The following is a 26,104-nucleotide window of genomic DNA, read 5'->3' on the forward strand; positions in this document are numbered from 1 at the left end:
GCCCTCACTTTTCACCTTGACTTGCTCTACAGCTTGGAGAACCCTGGTTCTTGCAAGGTAAAAACACCTCCACTCTTTCACCCACCCCTGCACAGCAGATTCTAAAGGCCTGGCCCAACCACACATGATGTCACACCACAAGTCTGCACGCCCCCTATTCACTGAGGAGGGGAAGAGAAAAATGTGGCTGGGGGAGAAACCAAATTAATTAAATCATTGTGAAGACAAAAATACATACAAATCTCATTTTATCTGCCAACCAGAGGGATGCATTATTCAGCAGCCTAGTGCAGGCAAAGAAAACACAGCGCAAGGGGCTGGAAAGCCTTTGGAAAAACAGCCGACCCAGCAGGGGGCTAAATAGCCTCATAGGGGGCTCCATTAGATGTTCTGGAGCAGATGAAACCTTGCTGTATCTGGGCTGCAGATGAACTCACCCAAAACTTAGCTGCACAATGGACTTTTTTCTCCACAAAAGCTAGGTCCCAGGTGCCCTCTCCGCAGCAGCTGGGGATGTCTGGCTTTCCCTTGTGATGACAGAGATCTCACTCTGCTCTGGAAGATCCACAGAGAGAATGGAGAGTTTCTCCCTACTGTAGGGCTAACTTTGCCTGGCAACATTCTCCTGGGCAAACGTTTGCTCACCTGCTGACAAGGGCGTGAACCTGATGCAGAGAATCATTCATTATACTAAGACCAACTCCTCTCTATGCCACCACGCTGTACCAAATTTCAGCACTCACTCCTTGCAGCTAAGCATGTTGAAAAGCAGCAGCTTGGAGAGTTCAGCATTAACCCTTCCAATACTGGCACTAAGTAGTCTGCCAGCTCAGGTCTCCATCCTGCACCACTGAAGTCAATGGAAGCTTTGTCTTTGATTTCTGTGGAAGCCCAAAACAGCGCCAAACAAAGGCATAGCAGGACATCTGTTCTTTATCTAGAGAGCTATATACTATCATGGCTGCCTTCTATGGGATTGAGGAATTCCACACTGATTATGTTTCTGGTATCTCTGTTCCTGGAGTATGCATACAAAGACTGAGGTGCATAAAAGATTCTAAGCCTGAGGATACTTAAATTCCTTCTAAAACTGCCTTTCTGGATGGTCCCAGCTTGGTTTAGATATGGGGCACTAGGAATGGAAAGGCTCTGAAGGGGCAAACTGCTTGGGGATTTGTGGCCTGAGCCTGCCCCAACTATCCACTTAAATGGGAGCAGGAGCAGACCCTTTCATTTCATCCTCCAAAGCAGAAATCAAAATTCCAGTAAACACAGCCAGCCTCTTTTCGCACAAAGCCTGTTTCACACACACACATGCACACAGACACACACACCCCGCCTCCTTGAGTTCTGACTCTGCAAAGCTGTCACAGGTCCAAATTCCAAGTGCCTCTGTCGTACAACATGGAAGGAAAACACAGCTATAAACGAAGTGTGTGTTTTGGTAAAAGACCAGCTGTCTTCATGGTCCTTTTCTCCTCTCTCACTCTTGCTCATTCCCAGAGGGGGTTCATGCCAACCTTCCTATGGCATCATTAAGGGGGGAAACATCTCAGGCTGGCTCATATGTTGGCATCAGCTCAGAGCCCTCCACTTCTGCTTTGTTACTGCAATGAGGGAGCAAGGAAAATGCCCCAGATTCCTGAATGAAGTGGGGGGCATCTTTAATCTGCCACTGAATTTGCTGGCCTTTGAGGAGATTGTGAAGCTGGAAGGAGGAGTGAGAGCTCACAGTACCAGTTCTAGAGCAGAAAGGAGACTGTTTACACCCTTATGAACCATTTTCCTGCTACCCAGTAAAATATTCTGCTCATATGTGACATCTTCACTTGCATGTGGTCTATGAACCAAATGTCTCCTCCTCCTGCCCAGAAATTAATACACACTCAAACAGAGAGACAGGACTAGAGGGTGAAGAGCACAGACACACATGCTGGAACTAGGGGTGTTGCTGTACCCCCTGGCTTGAAGTGGTCTCCGTAATATACAGAATTTACAATTTGGTTCAGTGGCTCTAATCAGCCCCTCTATACAAATTTTTCCATCCCTCCTGAACCCAGAGTGCTCTAAATGATAAGGGGCAGGGCACCTGTCCAAGCTATTGGATACAATGGGGGTTGGAGGGAAGGGAAGCTCATGACTAGAGGAGAAGGGGATGCTATGAGTCAGGACTGAGCACTGGCAGAGCTGCTGTAGGGATCAGGACTGGAACAACAGAGGATATGTTGGCAAAGCAGTGGCGTGGGTGCAGGAATATTAGTTAGGAGAGTCACAGGTCCAGACTGAGCAGGGCAGTGTGGGGAATCAGGGGCTGATGTTGGTTGGGATACTGTGACAGACTGGGCTGGGTCTGGGCACTGCCAAGGGCGTCCACTCAGGGTGAATTGCTCAAAACAAGGGCTCCTTACAGCCCCAGACAGGAGACCTTCCCAAACAGGTCACAAACCAGTCACACCAAGCACTCCAGCTGCCAGTCCAGCCAGCATGAAACCTCTCAAGCAAAACCCCTCAGACACCCCAGCTCTCCCTGTGCCACAATCAGCCCCGGGCTTTACACACAGGTGAGGGGTTATAGAACCCAATCTCACCTACCCCGAATGGGTCTTTTCGATCCCAAAGAACCAGCCACAGTTCCCAGTCAATTTACAGTCAATTTGGATCTTACTCACAAGAGCACACTGGGACAATCCTTTAGAATCTAAAATCTAAAGGTTTATTAATAAAAGAAAGAAAAGGTGGAGTGTAAGGCTGTTAAGGAGAATACATTACATGCATCCAATCACCAAGTTCTCGATTCAGGCTCTTAGCAGAGATGTTACAAACTGCTATCTTAAAAGTATCTGGTCTACATCCTATGTCAGGATGGGCCCAAGATTCTTCCCAGCCCGCTGTTCCTCACAAGGCTGCATCTGGAATCAGTAGCAGAATTGAAGGCAAGATGGAGTCCATCTCGTGGCATTTTATATCCATCCCTCATATCTTCCAAGCTGGAGCAGGTCATATGGCCCAGTGACCCATCCTGGAGTCCCATGTCAGCAGTCATGATATTGGCTGGTTTGCAGGTCCCAGGCACATTTCTCAGGTGTGTATTGGCCTCTCTGACAGCCTTGTTCCTGGAGTCTTGCTAATTAGCATAGTCACTGACTGAACACTCCTGGCCCATTGCTGTCTCAGACAGAGAATCTTTCAGCATAAGCACAGAGTACATATTTATAACTCCACATACAGATATCACACAAGTACATGAATAACATACATAAAATCAGCAGAACATAAGCTTTCATTTGACACCTCACATGGCCCCCTTTGTACAGACTATGGGGCAACCATCTCCCCCCCTTGGGTGCAGCAGTGACCTGTCTGATCCCCTTCAAATCCAGTAACGTGACATGTGGGTGCAGGAATATTAGTTAGGAGAGTCACAGGTCAGGACTAAGCAGGGCAGTGTGGGGAATCAGGGGCTGAAGTTGATCAGGATTAAAAGTGCCTTGGCAGTGGTGTAGAAGAGAACAGAAGACTGGAATAGCAATGAGTGCTGCTGGTCTAGACTGAGGGGGTATTGGCAGGACCACTGAAGAGAGGAATGAGCTCAGGACTAAAACAGAAAGGAGATGCTGCAGGTCAGGGCTGAGCAGAGCAGAGCTGTTGTGGCAATCAGGACTGGAATAGCAGAGGGGCATACACATGGGGGCAAGAATAGAATAGCTGGGAGTGCTGCAGGTTGGAGATGCACTGGGACAGCTGCAGCAGGAAGCCCAGAATGGGAAAAGTAGGGGGGATGCTACATAACAGGGCTAAGCTGACATTATGTGGTGATTGGGGACTGAAAACACAGTGGTGGTGCTGCAGGTCAGGATGATGCAGAAGATCTGAAGATCTGACTAGCAGCATTGTTGCAATCTACCCATTTCATTACTTTCACCATCAGCCTCAGAATTGGAGGAAAGCACACAGACACTGCAGGTAGGCCAGTCAGTGCCGCCACCTCTTGCACTCCAGCCCCGCCCACTGAACACTCCTCTGAAGCTCAGTCCAGGATTCAGTTTATTACGGCAGTGCCTAAGGACCAGCCTAGCAGTGCCCCACGCTGTGCTAGGCGCTGTACAAAAGAGCAGTAGACGGCCCCTCCCCCGAGGAGCAAGGGATGTGACCAGAGGGGACAGAGCTTGGGTGGGGCAAAGGGTGGAACTTGGAGAGCACAGGGACTGACGCTGGTGCTCGAGTCGCTTCCCAGCCTTCAGCCACATGCCCCAGGGCCGGGGCAGGGACAGGGTGTGATGCTGGAGCCTGGAATTCACACCTTGCTGCCTGGCAGCGCCTTGCAACTTCCCGCCGCCTCTCGGCAGAAACGCCTCCCCGAAGACCAGATCCGCCGCCGGGCGCCGGCGCGGAGCACCAGGAGGGGAGGGTGCGCGGGGCCCCATCCAGCGGCCGCATCCCACGGGCCCAGCGCCGGGATCCCGCGCAGCCCCGGCCCGGCCGGCCCACAGCAGCAGCACTGTCCGCCAGGGCCACGGGCGGCTCTGCCCGGCTCCCCGCCCCCTTCCCCGGCGCGTTTCCTCCCGCCCCCGCTCGCGTGGCCGGCTGCATTTAAACGCAGCTCCTGTTACGGCCTCCCCCCGGGCTCTCCCGGGAGCCAATATCAGGCCCAGCAGGGAGCGGCGAGAGCCCCGCATCAGGAGCGAGCGCTTCCCTTTGCAGCCCCCAGCTGCTTGACAACTTCATCAAATGCAGCTGAGAGGCAGAGAGAGCACGAGCGAGCGAGCGAGCGTCAGGCAGTGCTGGCATCAGCCCCCGCTGCTCCGCCACTCTCCCAACGCAGCGGGCACAAGGGCCGCGGGCAGTAATGCAGGCCCTAAGCACAGCAGAGGGTAGGGCAGGAGAGGAACCTCCGCTTTGGGGGCTACTATACCTCACTCACCGCCCCGCCCTCATCCGCAAACTCTCAGCCCCTTCCAACTTGCTATGCCAAGTCCAGCCCTCAGGCCGGAACGAGCGGCTGTTTCCTGGGAACAAGTGCCCGATTACAGAGCATCGGGCCAGAACGGTACTGTCCACACACACTGATTGTCCCCCTCTGCCTGCCAGGATGTCTGACTAAGTCCACACCAGAGACACACACAGAGCTCTACTACAAACACACACCTCTGAAATATCAATCTGCTTCCGGGAGAGGGTGTGTGTGTCACACATGCACCGCACACACAGCACACAAGCACGCACGCCGTGGGACCTAGCACACCCTACCCTATCCCGAGGTAAAGGGAATCTGAGAACGCAGCCCTATGCAGCGTCATGATCCAGGCTTCCCACTCCGGCATCAGCAGAGACAGAGTCGCGGGACGTCAGCCCACGGACTGCAGGAAGATCTGCGGGAAAACGCAAGGCTGCCCAAAGCGGTACACTGATCACAAGCCTGTGTCTGGCACCGCAGGACCCAGCCCCGCCAGCTAACTCTGCCAGAAGAGTGGCTTGGTCAGTTTCACTCACAGCCCCAATCGCGGGACTTTTCTCGCAGCCCTGTCGCCGCTCCGGGTAAGTCCCTTTCACTCTCGGCTGGGCAAGAAGGGGTTAATCCCCCAGAGCAGGCCAGCTGCGATCTGCCTGGAGAAGTTAACAGTTTTAAGGAGGTTCTCCATAAAGCACGGATGGGCGGGAGAAGAAGGCGATGGGATGAATAAAAGGGGTTGGGAGGAGGGGAGAGACAAACACCCCTGCAAGAGAAAGTCACAAATTCGGTTTTCAAGCCCCCCTCCCGCTGCATGCTCCAGCTGCTCTGAAACAAGGGGTTAGAGGGAAACAGAGAGTGAGAACTGACCGTGTCCTCCTCGGAGGGAGACAGGCGAACGGTAGATAGAGATAGGCACAGAGTGGTGCTTGCTGCCGTGGAAATGATGCTCGTGCTGAGCCTGAGACACGGACGAGGAAGAGGCGGCGGAAGAAGCCACGTTAGAGGAACTCCACACCGAGCTGACGATACATCCCCAAAAGAGGGAGCACATCCACAGGCTCCAGGCCGGGTGGCGTCCTGGGCAGATGCTGGGGTCTATTCTCAGGTGCATGGTCAATGCACTGGGCATCTATGGGTGGGTAGTTTGAATTCCAGCCGGGAAGACAGAATACGGTTCATGATGTCAAGGGGCCCATCCTAGCAGAAGGGAGAGTCACTTCCAAGGTGGGAGGGGGGGATGTGCTGGGAAAGGAGGGGAGGAAAATGGGGGGAAGATTAATAAAACAACCACACACAAAAATGAAAGGTCGATGTTCCCCAGGGCTGGCTTTACTGTGCCAGGGACCCTGCTGCTGCACCAAACCTCCAGGAGAGATCAGAAAAGCCGCACATGTCAGGAAGAAGGATCCTGGGTCTGTCACTTGTCAGGTTCCTCCAGGATCAGAGAGGACTTCCCCGTCTGTGATCCTCGCCTCTCACTTAACAGGAGAGGGGCGAAAGAAAAAAAAACCAGCCAGAGACCCCAGGCAGGTTTTATTTTTTTTTAAATCCCAATTAAAGGGGGTTTCTGTTGCTTCTCCACTAGCAAGTGTTGCAATGCAGAATTGCTAGGCACACACACTAATCTGGATTGTTATCCTCCTTCCTCTGGATCCAGGCGGCATAGAACTCAGGCTGCTTAACTCTGCGTAGTCTGGCAGGGCACTGCCAGATCTTCTAACACAACAGTGAGAGAGAGGCAGAGCGAAGAGGCAGAGAGCAAGGAAGAAGCAAAGAAGTCCAGAATCCACAGGAGAGACCCAGAGAACCTTAGGGGGAGCAGGATGCTCCGGGGGCAGCTCGCTAAGTGAAGGCAACTAGGAAGCCCAGGTGAAGTGAAGAGAGGACTTAGGGAGCCAAATTCACAAATGGGTGAGCCGCACGCAAATAGGCTCACTCCAGAGAGCGAATCAGTGAAGCCCAAACACTCTGCAGAGGCAATGGCTGGTTCAGGAGAAAGGAGGGGCTGGAGTAGGGGGCTGGAGTCCCACCCCCTCCATTCATATACATCTCGCTCTTTCTGTCTGTCTCCCTCTCACACTCGCACACACCTCTCTCTGGAATCACTCTGGCTAGCGATGCTTTCTGAATGTCTACTTTTCTTATACCGAAACGAGACCGTCAATGTAAGTCACCCCCAACCTCACTGGGGCCAATGCAAGACTGTTCCCTGCAGTCCATGTATTGTTACTATAAATAAATGCACAATCAAAAGTAATGAAGATCAGGAAGAGCTAAAAGTCATGACACAAAACAAAAAAAGCCAATCCCCCAGCAGACAGAAGAGGAAAACCAGCTGCCGATACTGACCCGGCCGAGTCCGCATCAAACCCTCCCAGTTTAAAGGGATGGTTGTGAAGGGAGAATCCAAGCACATCCTCTCATCGGTCTAATGGATCGTACGCTTGTCTCCACAGCCTCCGGTATTCGCAGCTCTTTGCAGCGCTCCCTTATCAATAGGGGCAAATAAGGCTTGAAAGACACAAGGGTAGTTGGGAGCCGGATTTTCATTTCAGAAATGCTGGGCACCTCCAACTCCAGTTGATGTCAGTGGAAGCTGCAGGGTCTCAGCAAATCGGGGGGGGGGGAGCGAAGGGGGAAGAATCCGGCTGTGTGTGTCCTCCTGTGGTGAAATCAGGGTAGAGAACTTGCCTGATGCATGGGGAAGAGATTACCTGGCATTCCTGGAGCCCACACAGTCTAACCCCACCTCCTCTCTTTTTGAATGGCTTTTGAAATGCAGTGGCAGCCCTTGTATCCCCAATCACTGCGGGGAGGAAGGCACCAAACAAAGCATCTGTGTACCCCTGGGGGGAGAGCTAAAAGCAGGAGGAAAGGAGGGGGAAACTCCAGTGGGAGGCGGCAGGATTCGCCAGCTTCGTCGGTGCTCTTAATACGCAGCCTGCCGAGACGAAAGCAAGAAATCTCCCCCCTCCCCCTCGTTTGTTTGGCATCTACACCGCGCCAGCAGCGAACGGGAGGGGGAGGGGAGAGAGGCTGCCAAATGCTGCGACCATCTGTGCCACAGGGAGGAGGGTTAGACCGGCTCTTCTTCAGCCGGCTCTCTCGAGGGCGTGCGCAGCTCAGGAGTGACGCAGGAGGACGCTGGGCAGACAGCAACTCCTGCGAGTGGGGTGGGTCGTGCGATCTAACTTTGCGGGAGCACGCTGGGAAGCAACGAGGCCGCCGTCCAGTGCCTCCAAGAGCTCGAGAGAGGTCCCAAGAAACGGTATCAGAGGGGGCGAGTGAAACCGCGGGGGGCAGGTTGCTGGGGGAGGGGGAGGGAGGTGCGTTTTCTGCTGTGGTTGGAGATAGAGGGAAGACTGGTTGCAAGGCTCTTCCCCCAGCAACTTTAAGCACAGCACACACGGCCTTTTATTAACTGGAAGTACCTCCCTAGCTTTCGCATATTCTGCTAGATAAAGGCTTATGTGCCTTCAACTGCCTCCTTGCACCAGAGCCACGGGGCAGCCTGGACTAACTGTGCTCACTAAACCTCCACATTGCTTTTATATTATGTTTCTGCAGCAGTGGGCTGAGCCCTAACCAGAGTGTTTGCACTGAACTTTCTGGGAGCCAGAACCTTAGCCCAAGGGTCAGATTCTGCCTTGCATACCTAAGAATTCTGTTCAGTACTTATAACACTACACTCCCAGATTACACTGCATTGCAATTTGCATTACAGATATCTCCATTTAAGATAGGGGAAGGTGAGGCACAGACAAGTGAAGAGACTTGCACAAGGTGGTCCTATGCATCTGTAACAGACCTAGAAATAGAACCAAGATCTTTGGGTTCCCATTTGGGTGCCCTAACCACTAAACCACATTGCCTCCACATATTGTCATTATAGGGCATGCCTGCTATAAGTCTCCCCAGTATACATCCATTCTGCACTAAAATCGTTGATAAATAAAAGTTATTTATTAGTTCCCATAATAGAAGAACTAGAGGACACCAAAAGAAGTTAAATAGGTAGCAGGTTTAAAACTAATAAAAGAAAGTTCTTCACACAGCGTGTAGTCAACCTGTGGAACTCCTTGCCAGAGGAGGCTGTGAAGGCTAGGACTATAACAGAGTTTAAAGAGAAGCTAGATAATTTCATGGAGGTTAGGTCCATAAAAGGCTATTAGCCAGGGGATAGTATTGTTGTCCCTGGCCTCTGTTTGTCAGAGGCTAGAGAAGGATGGCAGGAGACAAATCGCTTGGTCATTGTCTTCGGTCCACCCTCTCTGGGGCACCTGGTGCTGGCCACTGTCGGCAGACAGGATACTGGGCTAGATGGACCTTTGGTCTGACCCAGTACGGCCGTTTTAAGTTCTTATGATGCTTGTAGGAACTGATACATTATAAGTCTTCCCATTTCCCGCTCTTAAGTCACTCCCCTCCCAAAAAAATAAATAAAAAAACCCAACTTGTTCAAATGGAAGTCAGCCATGGGGAAAAAATTCCTTGTTTTAAGTTGTTTCACTATAAGTCCAAGTTTTTTGGAACATATCTTGGACTTATAGCGAGGACGCCCTGTATTAGTCAGGCTCATATATAAAGGAACCTGTGTGTCTGAGAAGTGTGATCTATTGTCTCTGAAGGCCCACAAATAAACTAGCTCAACTTCTATAAAAACTCTAATCTCACAGGTATTTATCACAGAGTCAGGGTTTTGGGAAACTGATTTTGATTCGGTACAGTAATGACATAAGACGTTTTTAGATGGACCTTAGAGCTAACTCACAGATAGGCAGTTGAGAAGAATAACCATTCCTGATACCAATTCCAAAATTATCATCTTATAACTGGAACCGCACACCAGAAGTTTTTAGTTTAACATGACATGTTTACAGTTTATTTTCTATTTAATAGTTTAAGCTATCTAAAGGAATGGGTACAGCAGTCTGAAGGACTGGAAGAGGTTTTCCAGAAAGCAAAACTGTTCTAGTGTGCATTCATACAGCAATCATGCAGGGAGTTACAAATAAATTAATTTAGTTTTACAACAGGCCTATGAGGTGAGTATTATTATCCCATTTCAAAGTTATGCAGACTGAGGCACCTAGTGCTGCTGTTCTAACCACTAGACCACACTGTCTCCCCAAGCTTGGTACAGAATCTGTGAGCCTCATCTCCTGTTCTAGCCCCCAGTCCTTCTCCCCAAAAAGTTCTGACCCGATCAATTCTAAGTGGTATGATCAAGTACCACTTTTTTACAGTATCTTACATGTTTGTTGCCTTTCTAGTCAGATTGTGGAGAATATAGTCAGTCTCTGAGAAAAGATTTTAAAATGCAGTCCATCATCAAAGAGCTTGTTTCTAAAATACATACAATCTATTTTAAAATAACTAACCCAGCCAGTGATCAGGACATTGCAAATCTGTTGTTTCATGACCATACTTTCTCTTAGTGGCTAATGTGCAGATAAACACAGAACTCACCTATAGAACATCCCGCCTCCCCTCCCTTCTGTTAATCCCCATGTAATGCCCTCTCCAACCACCTACTCTCCGTTTTCCCATGACCTAGCTCCTATTTGTGCCAGTCTGACTCCTGAGTTGCTGCAACTGGCCCAGCCTGCAGGAGAAAGAGGCTAGGCATGGACTTTGCTGCTGCCTCTCATGCTACCTAGCACAAGCTCAGTCCCGCACACTTAGGCAGCAGTACACATCCAGCATGGGAGGTGAGGGGCTATGGGCCAGACCTAAGAGGTGCAAATTAGTTCATCACTTAAAAATGTGGTAGTCTGGGTCAGGGGCTGCACTGTGCATGAGTCCCCAAATAACGGAGGTGCAAACCACCTTTCTTTTGCCTCCATTTGGCTAGAAACTGGTGGACCCGTTGCCTCTGGGAAAGAGAACGGGGCAAAGAGAATCAACCGGCACAATTTTTTTTTAGAGGGCAAAAACTGAAGTAGGCTATAAATACATCAGTGGGTTCTGTTGACATCATAAAGCACTGGAACATCACTCTGGCTTGCTTTATTAGGTGCCAATGGGTGTATTTACTGCTCTGTAATTCACAGTCAACCCATTTATTTAGAACCAACATTGCAGGAAGAGGGCAGATTTCAATTGCATTTTCCCCTGGTGGGTAATAAGAGGAAGTTTATCGCCACAAGGGGAAGTTTTAACAGCACTCTTCCCAAGGGGATTTGCTTGCAAAGAAGATTTGTAGTTTTCCCATGCATATGGTTTTGGTGCATGAGAGATTTGCTCTGTAAAATGCCTTTATTCTTTAAATGGGAGCAATTGCACTCCCCCCTCTCTCTCTAATAATGACATATGAACCTCACAGTTTCTATGGTTTCTAATAAATCATGGTTGTCAATCACTGTGCTGCACATATGGGTCACTCAGAACTTCACAACCACAGAGAGCACTCAATCCCTCTAGCTCTGACAGCACAGGCTCCTAGCTCATAAATCAAAGGAGAATCCCCATTAGCTTTTAGCAGTATAGGACCTCTAATGTATGGCTGAGCACTTCTGATTCCATCCAGCAGAGGCCAGTGGTGACACCTCCACATTAGCCAGTTTATTACTCTGTCATTCTGGAACAGGCTAGTTGCACAGCTCTCTCTTTCTCTTTGACTCCCAAACACATGCTATATTGAAAAACAATACTGGGCCAAATTCTGCTCATTCTCACATAAATGCAATTTTCACGTGATTAGTGCGGTGTGTAAGAATTAACTCACAGAACATTATTTGGAGGACAACCCCTCCCCCAAAGAGGGGGACAGAGAACATCATTAAAATGTTAATTTATCATCAGTGAGACATTAGGACCAAGAAATAGGTATGCTTAGGACCATCTTCTGTCCCTCCACAGCTCAAGGGAAAGAAACACACTCAGGCACAGAAATGGGAGAAGCAGCCAGTTCCATGTCTGTCTGCCAGCTACATCCACACTTGCAAAAATCTCCCATCAACATAACATTCTCTTGCCATCGTTGCCTGGCTGCACAGACTGCCAAAAGCAGTAGTATGGAAGCTTGGGGCATGATTCCGCTCTCATACCAAAGTCAATATGGAGCAACTCAAGGGAGCCAGTGGAGTTATGGTTCTGTAAGTGAAAGGGGAAGCAAGCCTGTGCAGGGATGACTGAGGGGTGGAGACAGGGAGCCACAGGACTGCTGGACCCCCCTTCCAACCTTGGGAAGGGCTAGGACAACCCCCCTCCATTCCAAGTCCTACCTCTCTCCCCAGCCAATGTGGCAGGGAAGACTAATGGGGCTGGGTATCAGGTGCCAGCAGCAGGGATTCCTCCTGCCTAACCGTTCCCCCCCGCACACTCACTAGCAGCTCGCTTTGCTTCACTTCCCATTGGTGAGTGATGGGACAGTCCTGTCCCCTTTCCTGATTGATGCACCAGGAGAGTCAGGTGAGCTGGAGTCACGCAGCTCCTTTTCCCCTGCTGCTGCTGAGTGCAGGGGACTGGACCTCATCTGCAGGCGCTAGTCCACCTTGATGCCCAGAGACTCTGGCCCCATCAGCTGCTGGTCGGCCCCTTTCCTCACCCACCCATGGTGCTTTGGTGCATGTGCCTCTTGGGCCCCCCTCCACTCCTGGGTCTGTGTGAGGAGGACACTATGGGATCACAGCTCTGGCAGTTGGAGATGAGCAGCAGAGAGGAAGAGGTTGCTCTGTTGCCTCACTTCCTATGTGGGAGACCTGACCTCTGCTGCTTCCCCCTCCTTCCCCCGTGCCAAGCCCCCTGGTAGTCCCCTGGGTCATGTCTTTCAGGGGAGAGGGCAGAGCAGGGTGGGGTTTGAGGCATGGGGTAGAATGGGGGTGGGGTGGAAAGAGTGCAGGCTAGGAGGAGCCAAATCCTGTATGTGGCAAAGCCTCTTACAGCCCTGACGTGGAGATGCCTCTGCCCCTCAGCCAAGCTCTGGAGTGGCAGGGAGGAAGCAATTTACAGCAGGTTGGTGTCCAACCCTATAGGCTCCATGGCAGCTCTCCTCGCCCCCAAACAGGGGCTTAGCATCTTCTTCACTTCCCCCCATGCCTTGGATCCTGCCCCTAGGGAGTGTGGACCTGCTCTGTCCCTAGGCACTCTCCTCTCTGGCCAGGTTCACTGACACCGCTGCAGTCATGTTCCCTGGGCCCTGGAGTACAATGCAGCCTTAAGGCTTAACCCCTTCCTGCCCATACAGTAGCTGGGGGACAGGAGTCAGGTGAGTTAAGTCAGTGGCCAGCATCAGCCTGGAAGTGTTAGGTTACCAGGCGGCTTCGAAAAAAATACCTGACACACTTGATCTCAGATGGGGGCGGGGGGCAGCCAGGAGGGAAATGGAGCTGGCTGGGGGTGGGGGAACCGGCTGGCAGGAAGCAGAACTTGCGGGGGGCGGGTGCAGCGGGGCTGGCTGGGGGTGATCGGGGGGGGGGGGGGCGGGGACCAGCCAGTGGGAAGCAGGGCTGGCCGGGAGGGGAGCAGAGCTGGCCAGGGGAGATCAGGAGGAGGAGGGGGGAGAACCATCCGGTGGGAAGCAGGGCTGGTCGTGGGGAGCGGGGCTAGCCAGAGAAGATGGGGAGTACCGGCCGGCAGGAAGCAGGGCTGGCCGGGAGGAGTTTTGGAGGAGCGGGGCTGGCCGAGGTGGGTGAGCAGGGGGAGAGAATCAGCTGGCAGGGAGCAGGACTGACCCGGGCGCACACAGATCCCAGGGTGCTGCCCATCGCACGCATGGTCCCGGCGAAGCACGATAGAGTCCGCCCCAGGGATTCCATCCCCCCCCAATGTAGTTGCATACTGCCTGGCTGGTAGACAGGCTCACGCAGCCAGGAAGTTCCCAACTAGGTACTGATACTCCTAATAATAATAAAATTTACCTAATTAGAAAATACCAGATATTTTATATTTTATATGTCCTGTATTTTCTCAATTTGTTTCCTGGACAGAACCCTCAAATACTGGACTGTCTGGTACAAAACCAGACACCTGGCAACTCTGCTGCCTTTCAACACTGTGTGCGTAAGCCACAGGGAAGTGGGGGAACCCTGCATGCTCCCCTAAGTGTTGTCTTGGGAAGATGTGGCAGTAGGTACCAGGAGAAGTGGGTCTAGCCCAGGGGCACAGCAAGGCATGGAGGGTGGAAATTACATGGGGAGGGTGGGTTCCAGATTAATTGGTCACTCTCCCTTCCCCCATGTGAGAAAGATGTACAGGAGTTTGTGGGTGCCAACTCTCCCTATGTGGGCCCAAAAGCCTTAAAGATAAAAAGAAAAAAAAATAGCTGGATTCTTTTTATTTACCTTCTTAACAGGGGATTAGTCAATTTGGCGTTCATTTGAATGCCATGGCTCTGATTGACTGCTGCTGAACTCGCTTGAATACGAGTAATTTTACCGGGTGTCCCATAGTCAGCATAGGGACATATGGTCACCTTAGGTAGCAGGGTTTCTAAAAGTCAAATGTCAAGTGCTTGCTGTGGTTAGGAACTCTGAATTTCTGCAGGTAGGGTGATGGGGGCACTCCGCAGCTCCTAGCATCCGAGGGCAGCGAGGAACTGGGGGGGATGGACATTTCAAATGCCTGTGCCTGGAGATGCCCAAAATGTAAATCCAGTCCTGCTAGCCATATGATTTGAGAAACCTCAAGGTGGTGGAAGAGGTTAGAAATCAGGTCACCAATTTCCTTTCCACTGAGTTCAGCGTATCTCAAAGTGGTCTGCACGCCCATTCTGAGAAAGCTACTAACTGGCCACTCCAGTTTGTTAATTTACTGGCTTCACAGGCACGGAGCTTCGTGGCTCCCATTGGCTGAGGTTCGCCATTTGCAGCTGCTTCCCACAGCTCCCCTGGGCTGCAAACAGTGAACTGCAGCCAATGGAAGCCATGAAGCTCCATGGCTGTGGAGCTGGTAAGTAAACAAACCAGAGCACCCCAGAAGCAGCTTTTTCACAGTGGGTCCAGGGACTGCTTTGAGAAACATTGATCTTGTTCTGTGAGATACACAATCAAACTGTATGTCGTATGAATCACTGATCCATCTTTAGAAAGACTGGGGTATTTAGTGCCTTGCTTTTGCTTAAGTTTAGCCCTGGGAGGAGCTAACATTACCACTCCAACACATACACACACACACAGAGGAAACATGCTAGAACAGGTATGGGAGTGGGAATATGGCTTGCCTGCTTTCTGTTCCCTGCTCTGCATCTGATGATTATAGTGGAGGAGATTCAGTTAGGAGACTGAAGAATTGTCACCCTTGCCTTCAGCACAGAAGTCCAGGATTGAATGGACGACGGGGAAAGAACTGTGATCTGTACATAGGCCTTTGCTGATATTGTCTCGAATAAGAAAGCTACAATGCAGCAAACTTCCTGACAACTTCTGCAATTTGCATGAGCTGTGTGGTGGGTGGGGCTGAGGTAAATTCATCCTTAGTGTAACTGTCACCAGTTTACACTAGGTTTACAATTTTAGCCCACAGCATCTACAAGATTTGTATTATATGGATATGGAATACTGTCTATGACATAGTGTAATCTTGACTAAAATCTAAGATGAAGGACAACTGTGCACTAATTCATCTATCAGCTAATAAAATTTAACAACCTGTGCAAGCATCATCATCTATGTGTAGCTCATCCCAGGCTCCTATTACATATCCTCAGCCTTAGTGATGGGTCCCACCAGTCAGGGGCAAGACACATCTGCAGCATAGCATGGAAGATGCTTGGCCTGCCAGAGCCCAGACTGTAACTTTTTTGCAGATCAATAGAGAACTTCAGGCTCCAGAATCGATCATTCTGGCCCTTTTAACACAGGTGCTAAACACTAATTCTGATATGTTAAAATTAATGTCATGGCTTTTTAGCCTGGGAGGAGACTACTAGGAAATTATTTCTGATGAGCTTTAACTCCGAAACTTAAACAGTGCCTGAACTCCTGGATTAGAATGTGGTAGGAATAAAGATGGTTAAAACATGAATTGCAATAAGAATGGAATCATATTAATTTGTACCCATGAGTGAGGAGAAGAGATTTATATTTTTCCTTGGAGCACAAAGGAAACTTGTCTGATACAAAAAAGAAATGCTGGAAAAGCTGTTACCTCTTCTCCTTTAAGCTAGCTTCTGTGCTAATGAAAAGTGAACTCACTAACAGACACTTTGCAAAGACTCCCCTCTGCTTCTCCTCTTTTCTTCCCACCTATCATCTTGCATGGCTTTTGCCTGTAATCACCTGCTCATCTCACAGCAATAACTGCCAGGTGATGCATGTTTGCTGTGGTCTCCCCCAACGCCAAGAAGAAAAGAAAAGAAAAGAAAAGAAAAGAAAAGAAAAGAAAAGAAGGGGGAGAAAATCCTTCAATGACACAAGTGTCTCACTGCCAGCCAGACAAAGAGTGAAGCGTTTCCTACAGCCCAGGCTGTTCATGTGGGAGCCGCTGATCGGTGTAATTTCCTAAGATGTATACCTTGTCAGTGTGCAGAAGAGGAACAGAAAAGAAGGTCAGAGCAGCCAACACTGAGAGATTGGAAGGACAAAAGGAGAAAGCGGGGAGCGCCATTGGGTTGCTTTTAACTCTTGCAGGATCCATGCTGCATTGTGTGTGGCAAACCTACACATAGGCATAGCTGATAATGCCATATAAAGAGTCCCTCTCCCTTTCCCCCCACCCTCCTTGGCCTTTGCCTCACAACAGATGAAACAATCATTGTACAAGGTGGTTCCTGTGGCTCTATCATCCTCCCGCCAGGCATGGCGTACAACAATTCCTCCACCCCATTATCACCATGTTATTGACTGTGCAGAGGAGTCGGTAGCACAGGTTGCTTTTGTCTGAGAGCCCTGCTAGCCAAACAAACCCCCTCTGCCTACAGAGAATCCGTATGATCACTCTCCTAACAATCTCTTTTTATCATTTGTAATGTGGAAGGCATCACGTAATGATGTCACAGGAGCTGCTGGCACATCTCTCAGGAGAAGATGCTGAGTGTAGAGCTTGGTCACTCTGAAGTTAAGATAAGACTAGAGACAGTACAGGATGAAAATACCTGTTCCCTGCTGGTACGCTTAAATAATAGAGAGCACCTAATCCTGGAGCTTCCAGCTTCCAGTGACTTCAAGTGGGCACACAATATACCTGTGCAAAACCATCAAATAGATCTGAATACACCCCATGCCCATTCACAACAGATCAGGGGACTCTCTGGGATATTGAGCCTCCAACGGAGAAGCTGAATGAAATTCTAGAAGAGAAAAGCACAAACCACTGTGTGGCCCAGAGGCATTCAGACCACTGACAGGGGAGACTGAAGACAGCCTTAGCTATGAGCCAGTTGCCTCTTACCTCATGTGGTAGCGGCACATGGCTTTAGCCCCTAAGGTCCTAGGTTCAATCCCAGCTGCCAACGACCTGGGTTTGCATAAACAACGAGAAGTCTTGTGGCACCTTATAGACTAACAGATTTATTGGAGCAGAAGCTTTCGTGGGCAAAGACCCACTTTGTCAGATGCATGACCTGGTCTGCCAGCTTTACAACTAAAAAACCACTCCTTTTCTTCCTGAATTGCTGCCCACACTCCTAACAGTCTCCTGTGATCCAGCCCCCACTCTATACAAGCTTCTCTAATGCTTCAGAGCCCAAGAGACTTCATCAGTTTCCCTAGCCCACATCAAATCCTCCACCTCTACCACAACTCAACGCATGAGTGCACTTGTAAGTTTAATGGACGCAAACAAATCACTGGCTCTCTCATCTGAGACACTCCCCTTGCCCATAACCCTTCTATCTGAGCATTACAAAATCAGGGGAATGTGTGTGTGTAGGAGGGGGGGAAAACCCTGCAGCAAAACTCCAGTGGGGCTGCAAATGCTCACACCAGAGTTTGCGTCAGCGTCCAGCAGGCAACAGCTTTAGACTCTATGCACCCATGAAAATTGAGAAGAGGAAACAAAGAAGGGGAGGGAGCAACACCCTCCCTCACTGATACGCTGTAAACAACCGATAAGGCATAAACTCTTCCCACCGTAACCGTGCTACTTATTGAACAGCAAGGACAAAAAGCTCTGGCTGCTCATTGTGCCAAGGGAAAAGCTAATGCTAGGGATGCAACAGATGCTGTTTGAAGCGCGCGCGTGCACACACACACACACACACACACACACTTTTCTCCTTCTCTTGTCTGTTATCTCTCCTCCCAACTCTGTCAACCAGAGACCACCATAGAAAGAGGGGAAAAAACACCCAAGGTAATGTCTGTGTAACACTTACAGACAGCTCACTTGAAAAGTATCAGCTTTCATTCCATTGCATTTGAACTTTGATCTGTCACAACAAAAGCCTGTGCCCCTATGGTCAACCCCTTTCCTCCTCTTCTCTTTTAGTTATAAGAAGTCCTGTGCATATTTTTAATTGGATGTCACCCTTCCCCCTTCTCTCTTTTTCATTCTCTCATCTGCTCCCAAAGGTGAGTGCTGAGTAGAGCCGGGTCCAATCCATCACTGTTGCCTACTGGATGGGGGCAGAAATGCAGCTCGCGTTACCAGGAGGCAGCAGTGAGAGGGGAGCAGCCTTCACAATGACCCACTATTCTCTACTTATTTGCCCTCTCCACCTCAGCTTTTTGATCTCATCCTGCGCAGACATCAGAGCTTATGGCAAAGCTAGCTATAGAAAATCCTAAAATAGACAGGTTAAACAGACAGACACGTGGGCTGTATAACAACTTTCCTCACTGCAGAGATGTTCCTTACCAGCTAGCAGCCTCCACACAGAAGTATCAGGGACTTTTCAACAGGAAGATAAAAAAGAACTCCATCTGATACTCCTGATTGTACTTTTAAAAAAAATGCTACCTTGCTCCACAGTTACACCCCCAAACTGTGTAACAGTGTTTTGACCGGTCACTGTAGAATACTGTAGTACTTTTATAAAAAAGATTATTTTTAGTCTTATGCAGTAACAGGCCAAACCACTACCACTTGAAAAACAGACACCTCAAACTCCTAGCTGTGTACTTCAGAGGAGAGTTGCCCAGTGCCAATTTGGTTGATCAGGCATCATTGTCCATTGCAAAAAAGAATTCTTCCACTTCTGGCAGCAAAAGCTAAATGGTCTGAAATATAGAGAAAGATCACTGCTGCCACAAAATATTGCCACAAAATTTGCTTTGGTAGTTCAATCAAACAATTGATTACATTACTGGAATAGCATAAACAAGAAGGAAAAAATTGCTTAGGGTATTTAACTGGGGCTGTTAAATATCGGCTAATTAAATAGTTGAGTAACTTAATGAATTTTTATTGGTTAATCGACTATTCTATAGTCCCCAGGGGCAGGACTGGCAGCCGGTGCACTCCAGCCTCACTCCCAAAGAGCTCCCTGCCACTCCATGGGCTGCCTCTGTATCAGAGGCGGCAGTGTGGGATGCGGTTCACCAGGGGAGCCAATTTAAATACCAGCCCCCCCTTGTGGACTGGCTGCCCGTCGCCCTGTACTGCAGCCTCTGATAAAGATGCAGCAGTGCGGAGTAGCAGCAGCCCCTGTTTTGGGGGGTCTGAACTCCTTGACTTTTCGCAAGCCAGGACTGAGCTGGGCTGCTGGCCAGCCTGCTAAAAAATTTACTGGCAGGGAGGAGAGGGAAATACATGTAGTCTATAGCATTAACCTATAAGATTTTGCTTATCAGTTAATTGATTAATCGACTGCACCCGTAGTCACCAACCAATAGATCGGGATCTACCGGTAGATCTTGGAGCCTCTGGCAGGTGATCCTGACTGGTTTGGCCAGGAAGCTATCAAGCACTGGCACTTCAGTTGCTCCTCTACCCAGTATCATGCTGCTCCTGTCCTCTGCCTTGGAGCTGTCCCCCTGGGAGCCTCCTGCTTGCTGTGCAGGATGTGGGAGGGAGAAGAGGGGGATGTTGATGTCAGGGTGTCCCTCCTCCCCCCACGCCTGTAGAAGGGGATGGAGGAAGCTTGTCAATGCAAATCTCTGTCACTCTCACACAGTGTGTTATTTTCACAAACACAGTGTCCTTCGCTCTCATCTCCCGACCCAACACGTAGATGGGGAGGGTTTGTTACTACTAGTACTGCTTGCAAAGTGGGTTATTTTTGGTTTTTGACGTCTGTGCATTTCATAATTTTCATTTCTCGCTTACGCTTAAATTTAATTCTTTGTGTAGTGAGTTCTAGAATGTCTAACCTGCCATGGCTGGAGTAATTATCCCTATGGTAATTGCTGCTCCTGGAAGTGGCTGGCACATCCCTGCAGCCCCTGAGAAAGGCAGAGCAGGGGGTCTCAACATTCTGTCCTTGCCTGCAGACACCACTCCTGCAGCTCCCATTGATCAGTAAAAGGGAACCGTGGCCAGTGGAAGCTGTGGGCTCAGTGCCTGTAGATAAGGGGCAGCACATGGTGCCATGGAGCCATTGGTGTACATGGCAGCTGCTTTCAGGAGTGGTGCAGGGCCAGGGCAGCAGTAAGCCTGCCTTAACCCCACTGCTCCACCATCCAGAAGCCGTCTCAGTTAAATGGTGCCCGGCCAGAGCCTGCTTTCTGAACCCCTGTTCCAGTCCTGAACCTCCTCCTACACCCAGCCTCCTGTCTTAGATGTGAGTCCTTCTGCACCCAAACTCCTTCCCAGAGCTTGCATCCTGAACCCCCTCCTGAACGCCAATCATCCACCCTGGGCTAAACCCAGAGCCCCTTCTACACTCTGAACACTTTGTCTCAAGACCAGAGCCTGCATTCCAACTCTCTACCCCAGCCTGGTGAGAGTGAGTGATGATGGGAGAGGAAGGGGGATGGAGTGAGCAGGTGAGGCCTTAGAGAATGGGTGGGAAGGAAGTGGGACAAGGATAATGGAGTTTGAGGTAGATCTTATATTGCACTTAAATTGAAAAACGTGATCTTGTGGTTGAAAAGGTTGGAGACCAGTGGACTACACTATTACATCCCTCGGTCAAACTAACACAATAAAATTAAACCAAAAGACAATTCAGCATGAATATGAGGAACTGTTTTATATAAGGAATAAATGTAAGTCCATTGCTGAGATGATTTAAATCTGGACTGGATAAGGCACTAAAGAATAGACTGTACAAAACAATCTTGTACTGATAGGGACTAGATGAGATCTAGTAGGTCATTTTCATCTGGAACTTGGATGATTCTGTGTCCACTATAAATAATTGTATTTATACAGTATTAATCACCATTACAATTGATTTAGGTATTATTAACTAGCGCTGACAAATTGAAACTGAGAAAAAAGAAAATTCATCCTATCTGCACAGTCCTCCCAAAGTTGTCTCTGGAATGGTATCTCTCACGGGAAGAGATGGAAGCTCCATCATTTAGGAAATAACAGGTCAAATCTTCAGGAGCCCAGGCCCAGATTTTCAAGTGCGCAGCATCCACTACGGGAGGGGTGGATTTTCAAAATGGGAGTAGAAATACCTTGAAAATCTGTCCCTGGTTTTGGGGATCACGTCCTTCTGAAAATCCAGCCCTTTTCATCTTTACTTCTGAGCCGAAGCACCATGATTATAATGATTCTCCACAGTTGGAGGGTTTGCAAACAGGATGAGAATGGTACATTCCTACCTGCTTGTAAAGCACCTCGCACGTTTTAGGCTCTACTGCAATCTAAGTTGTTGCAACACAAAGGTAATGGAGTTTAGACTCTCAACTATGCAATGTGCTGGAGACTCTTCTATAGGGAACACAATCATGTACTCTCTCTCCATGCAGGATATATGACATTTAACAGGTATTTCCACCTCCATCATTTTTCTCCTTTCCTATCTTCCATTTTTATAATTGCCCTTCTCAACCTATGCAGCACAGATAGGCTCACCCACTCAGGCTATGTCTACACTGCCGGGAGGGGGAGGGGGGGTTTGGCAGAAGATATGCAAATCACGCTCTCATTTGCATATCTTCTGCAGATCCTTTTTGCAGAAGAGGTTTTGCCGATAAAAAGCCCCATGTAGACGGGGTTATTTGTCAGGAAAAAAAACCCCTATTCACAAGATCCCTTATTCCTCAAAAAATTAGGTTTACAGGATCTTGTGAAAAAAGTTTTTTTTCCAACAAATGGCCCCGTCTACATGGGGCTTTTAATCAGCAAAACCTCTTCCGCAAAATGGATCGGCAGAAGATATGCAAATGAGAGTGCGATTTGAATATCTTCTGCGGAAAAAACCCAGCAGTGCAGACCTAGCCACTGTCTCTCCTTTCTTGCCTTGCCAAGTAGGAGCCTCAGTCTTTTGCTGTCCACAGACCTGCTGGTGTGTTTCTCTCAAAATACCTGACATAGACTCATAGACTCATAGACTTTAAGGTCAGAAGGGACCATTATGATCATCTAGTCTGACCCCCTGCACAGTGCAGGCCACAGAATCTCGCCCACCCCTCTTAGAATAATCCTCTCACCTATGTCTCAGATATTGAAGCCTTCCAATACTTTGAAGGCCCCAACATGCAGAGAGTCCTTCAGCTGTGATCTGTGCCCAATGCTACAGAGGAAGGCGAAAAACCTCCAGGGCCTCTGCCAATCTACCCTGGAGGAAAATTCCTTCCTGACCCCAAATATGGCGATCAGCTAAACCCTGAGCATGTGGGCAAGACTCACCAGCCAGACACCCAGAAAGTTCCCCATAGCAACTCCTATCATCCCTCCATTGACCTATTTCCAACTGGAAATGAATGGTCAATTAGTTACCAAGATCATGTTATTTCATCCAACCATCCCCTTATCATAGAATCAGAACTGGAAGAGACCTCAGAAGGTCGTCAAGTCCAGCCCTCCGCTCTAGGCAGGACCAATCCCATCTAAATCAACCCGGCCAGGGCTTTGTCAAGCCGAGACTTAAACACCTCTAGGGATGGAGACTCCACTACTTCCCTAGGTAACCCATTCCAATGCTTCACTACCCTCCTAGTAAAATAGTTTTTCCTAATATCCAATCTGGACCTCTCCCACCACAACTTGAGACCATTGCTCCTTGTTCTGCCATCTGTCACTACTGAGAACAGCCTCTCTCCATCCTCTTTGGAACCTCCCTTCAGGAAGTTGAAGGCTGCTATCAAGTCCCCCCTCACTCTTCGCTTCTGCAGACTAAACAGACCCAACTCCCTCAGCCTCTCCTCGTAGGTCATATGCTCCAGACCCCTAATCATTTTGGTTGCCCTCCGCTGGACCCTCTCCAATGCGTCCGCATCCTTTTTGTAGTGGGGGGCCCAGAACTGGACACAGTACTCCAGATGTGGCCTCACCAAAGCCGAATAAAGGGGAATAATGACATCTCTGGATCTGCTGGCAATGCTCCTCTTAATGCATCCTAATATGCCATTAGCCTTCTTGGCTACAAGGGCACACTGTTGACTCATATCTAGCTTCTCATCCACTGTAACCCCCAGGTCCTTTTCTGCAGAACTACTACTTAACTGGTTGGTCCCCAGCCTGTAACTATGCTTGGGATTCTTCCGTCCCAAGTGCAGGACTCTACACTTGTCTTTGTTGAATCTCATGAGATTTCTAGTGGCCCAATCCTCCAATTTGTCTAAGTCACTCTGGACCCTATCTCTGCCCTTAAGCGTATCTACCTCTCCCCCTAGCTTAGTGTCATCTGCAAACTTGCTGAGGGTGCAATCTATCCCCTCATCCAGGTCATTAATAAAGATATTGAACAAAACCGGTCCTAGAACCGAACCTTGGGGCACTCCACTAGAAACCGACCGCCATCCTGACATCGAACCGTTGATCACTACCCGCTGGGCCCGGCCTTCTAGCCATCTTTCTATCCATCTTACCGTCCATTTATCCAATCCGCATTCCCTTAACTTGCTGGCAAGAATATCGTGGGAGACCGTATCAAAAGCCTTGCTAAAGTCAAGGTACACAACATCCACTGACTTTCCCATGTCCACTGAGCCAGTTACCTCATCATAGAAGTCAATCAGATTGGTCAAGCACGACTTGCCCTTTGTGAATCCATGCTGACTATTCCTGATCACTTTCCTCTCATTCAAGTGTCTCAAAATGGATTCTGCTTCTGACACACTTCTCAGCATAAATGGAGGCCAGGAGGGAATTTAAGCACCAAAGCTTTTTAAAATATCTTCAGTCTCCTCCTGGCAGCATTTCAGAAGTCCATTCTCAGCCACATTAGCTGATTAGGTTCCAATACCATCCTTCTTAAGAGAATACACACACACAGTGTTTGACTAGTGATAGAAATGCAGCCGTGTTAGTCTGGTCTAGCTGAAACAAAAGACAGAACTATGTAGCACTTTAAAGACTAACAAGATGGTTTATTAGGTGATGAGCTTTCGTGGGCCAGACCTACTTCCTCAGATCAATATATGGAAGAAAATTGGCACAACCATATATACCAAAGTGAGCCAAGGATAGACTCCTGACTTTTTTGCATGGTATTCAGCCTCCTTAACACAGGACCAAATTTTCTCCATCCTTTTTCCTCATTCACCCACACACCTATCTTCTACAGCAAACAAAACAGTCCTATAGATAACAGTCTCATTCATTACACAGCCTTGAGCACCATCCCTCCTGTACAGCGCATGAAGCAAGATCCAAAATACCATGTGATCCCGTGATTATTGACTGTCTCATAATGCATACACACAAGAGGACACAATTAAGTCTGACAACTTAATTCCATCATTTCCTATCTTTTGTGTACTTGGCAATTTAATGATCTTTGAATGCAGGATTTTTGGTTGTGTTTTGTACATATCACATAATTTAAAGGGGTGTGCTGATACTTTAGTTAAATGCACAGTATGTGCAATGAGGAAATGCAGCATGTTGTGTGTGTGCCTTAAATGGCCCATATAACAGAAACACAAACTCCTAACACTGTGATGGACACAATAAAGGAGCCTAAATAGATTAAACTATTGCTAGAAACACAGGCACTGAAGTATTTTTCCTGTTTGGCTGATGCTGGGCACCCTGTCATTCTCCTTCTAACCCTTCCAAGAACCTTGTTAGCAGGTTGAGAGAACTAAGTTGATTCACCATAATTAATGGGTCTCTCTAATTCAATTGTGGAATGTTCAGAAAAAGCCACCTGTTTTTCCTTCCTGCAGAAGAGGATGCTGAAACACTGTCGATCTTTTGCCCAGCTGTTTTAAAACCAAAAATTAGATGCACCTGGCCTCGCTGTTGTTTCTACAGCCAAACCCAGGGATGTGGAGTAACACAGTTCAGTAGGGAGCCTACTCTCCTCTGAGTCAGTGCTAATCTTATTGTCCTGGCAGGGTACTAGGGGATGTTGTGATGCTGGGAGTGGTGCTCGTGACTCACAAGAGGGCACCTGTCATTAATGACTCAAGAGTGAAGCTGTGGGAGGTGTTGGCTATTCAGTAAGGTGGGCTAGTGGCAAGGATGGAATTCAAGATACATTCCGCATTTAATTTTAAGTAGCCTCAAAAGAGGTTTAGGGCACAAATCCCAAGCCCAGCATAAATCAATGCAGTGATGTCTTAGTTGGGATTGGTCCTTTCTTGGGCAGGGGGCTGGACTTGATGACCTCCTATGGTCTCTTACAGCTCTATGATTCTATGATCTTGGATCTGCAGGAATCCTGAAGCCATAGGTCTGAGAGGGATGAACGTCCATATTCATCCTTTCCATATTTATACAGCGCCTAGCACACTGGGGTCCTAGTCTATGCCTGGGGATCCTAGTCACTATGGTAATACAAATACAGAAATAAATACTGAATTGATGACTGAAGGAATTTTTCACATTAACTTTATTAACTATTTCCCCACTGATCATTTTAGTAGAATGATCCAGCTCCATTGCTTCATCTGCAATCCCAAACTACCTCTCACCCTTCTCCCGGTGCTTACAGCTCCAACTGGCCCCTCCAGATTCCTGCACTGACTGCTGCTGGGATGCCATTACTCGCAGCACAGAATCTCCACATGCTGAAAATTGAAAATGTGGGGACAGTGCAAATAGATGTAAAATACGTTGAATTTCTCATCAAAACAAACACATGGAATGCTGTGCTCTTTATAATATTCCTATCGGTCTCTGATCACACAGATAACTCCATTTTTAAACACTGCCTGAAGCTGCCACAGAATTTCCAGACTGTCACCAAAATACCTGAGAATCCTGGGA

At 48.8% G+C, this 26,104-nt stretch overlaps 1 protein-coding gene across 3 annotated transcripts in view; it reads right to left on the reverse strand.

Annotated features, from left to right (window-relative positions):
• The window catches only part of NRXN3 (neurexin 3), a 1,560,739-nt gene that overhangs the window by 551,675 nt on the left and 982,960 nt on the right, over positions 1-26,104 (reverse strand). Inside the window, exon 1 of one of the 3 annotated variants that reach the window (XM_089778403.1) lies at positions 5,819-13,252. The exons of the other annotated variants lie outside the window; for them this stretch is intronic. Coding sequence (XP_089634529.1) covers positions 5,819-6,080 — 262 coding nt within the window. The 5' untranslated portion in view covers positions 6,081-13,252. Of the gene's footprint in view, positions 1-5,818; positions 13,253-26,104 lie in introns of those variants that run through there. 3 annotated transcript variants of the gene reach the window in all.

The sequence above is a fragment of the Pelodiscus sinensis genome, chromosome 5 (assembly GCF_052426305.1).
Source record: "Pelodiscus sinensis isolate ZL-2025 chromosome 5, ASM5242630v1, whole genome shotgun sequence".
NCBI lineage: Eukaryota > Metazoa > Chordata > Testudines > Trionychidae > Pelodiscus > Pelodiscus sinensis.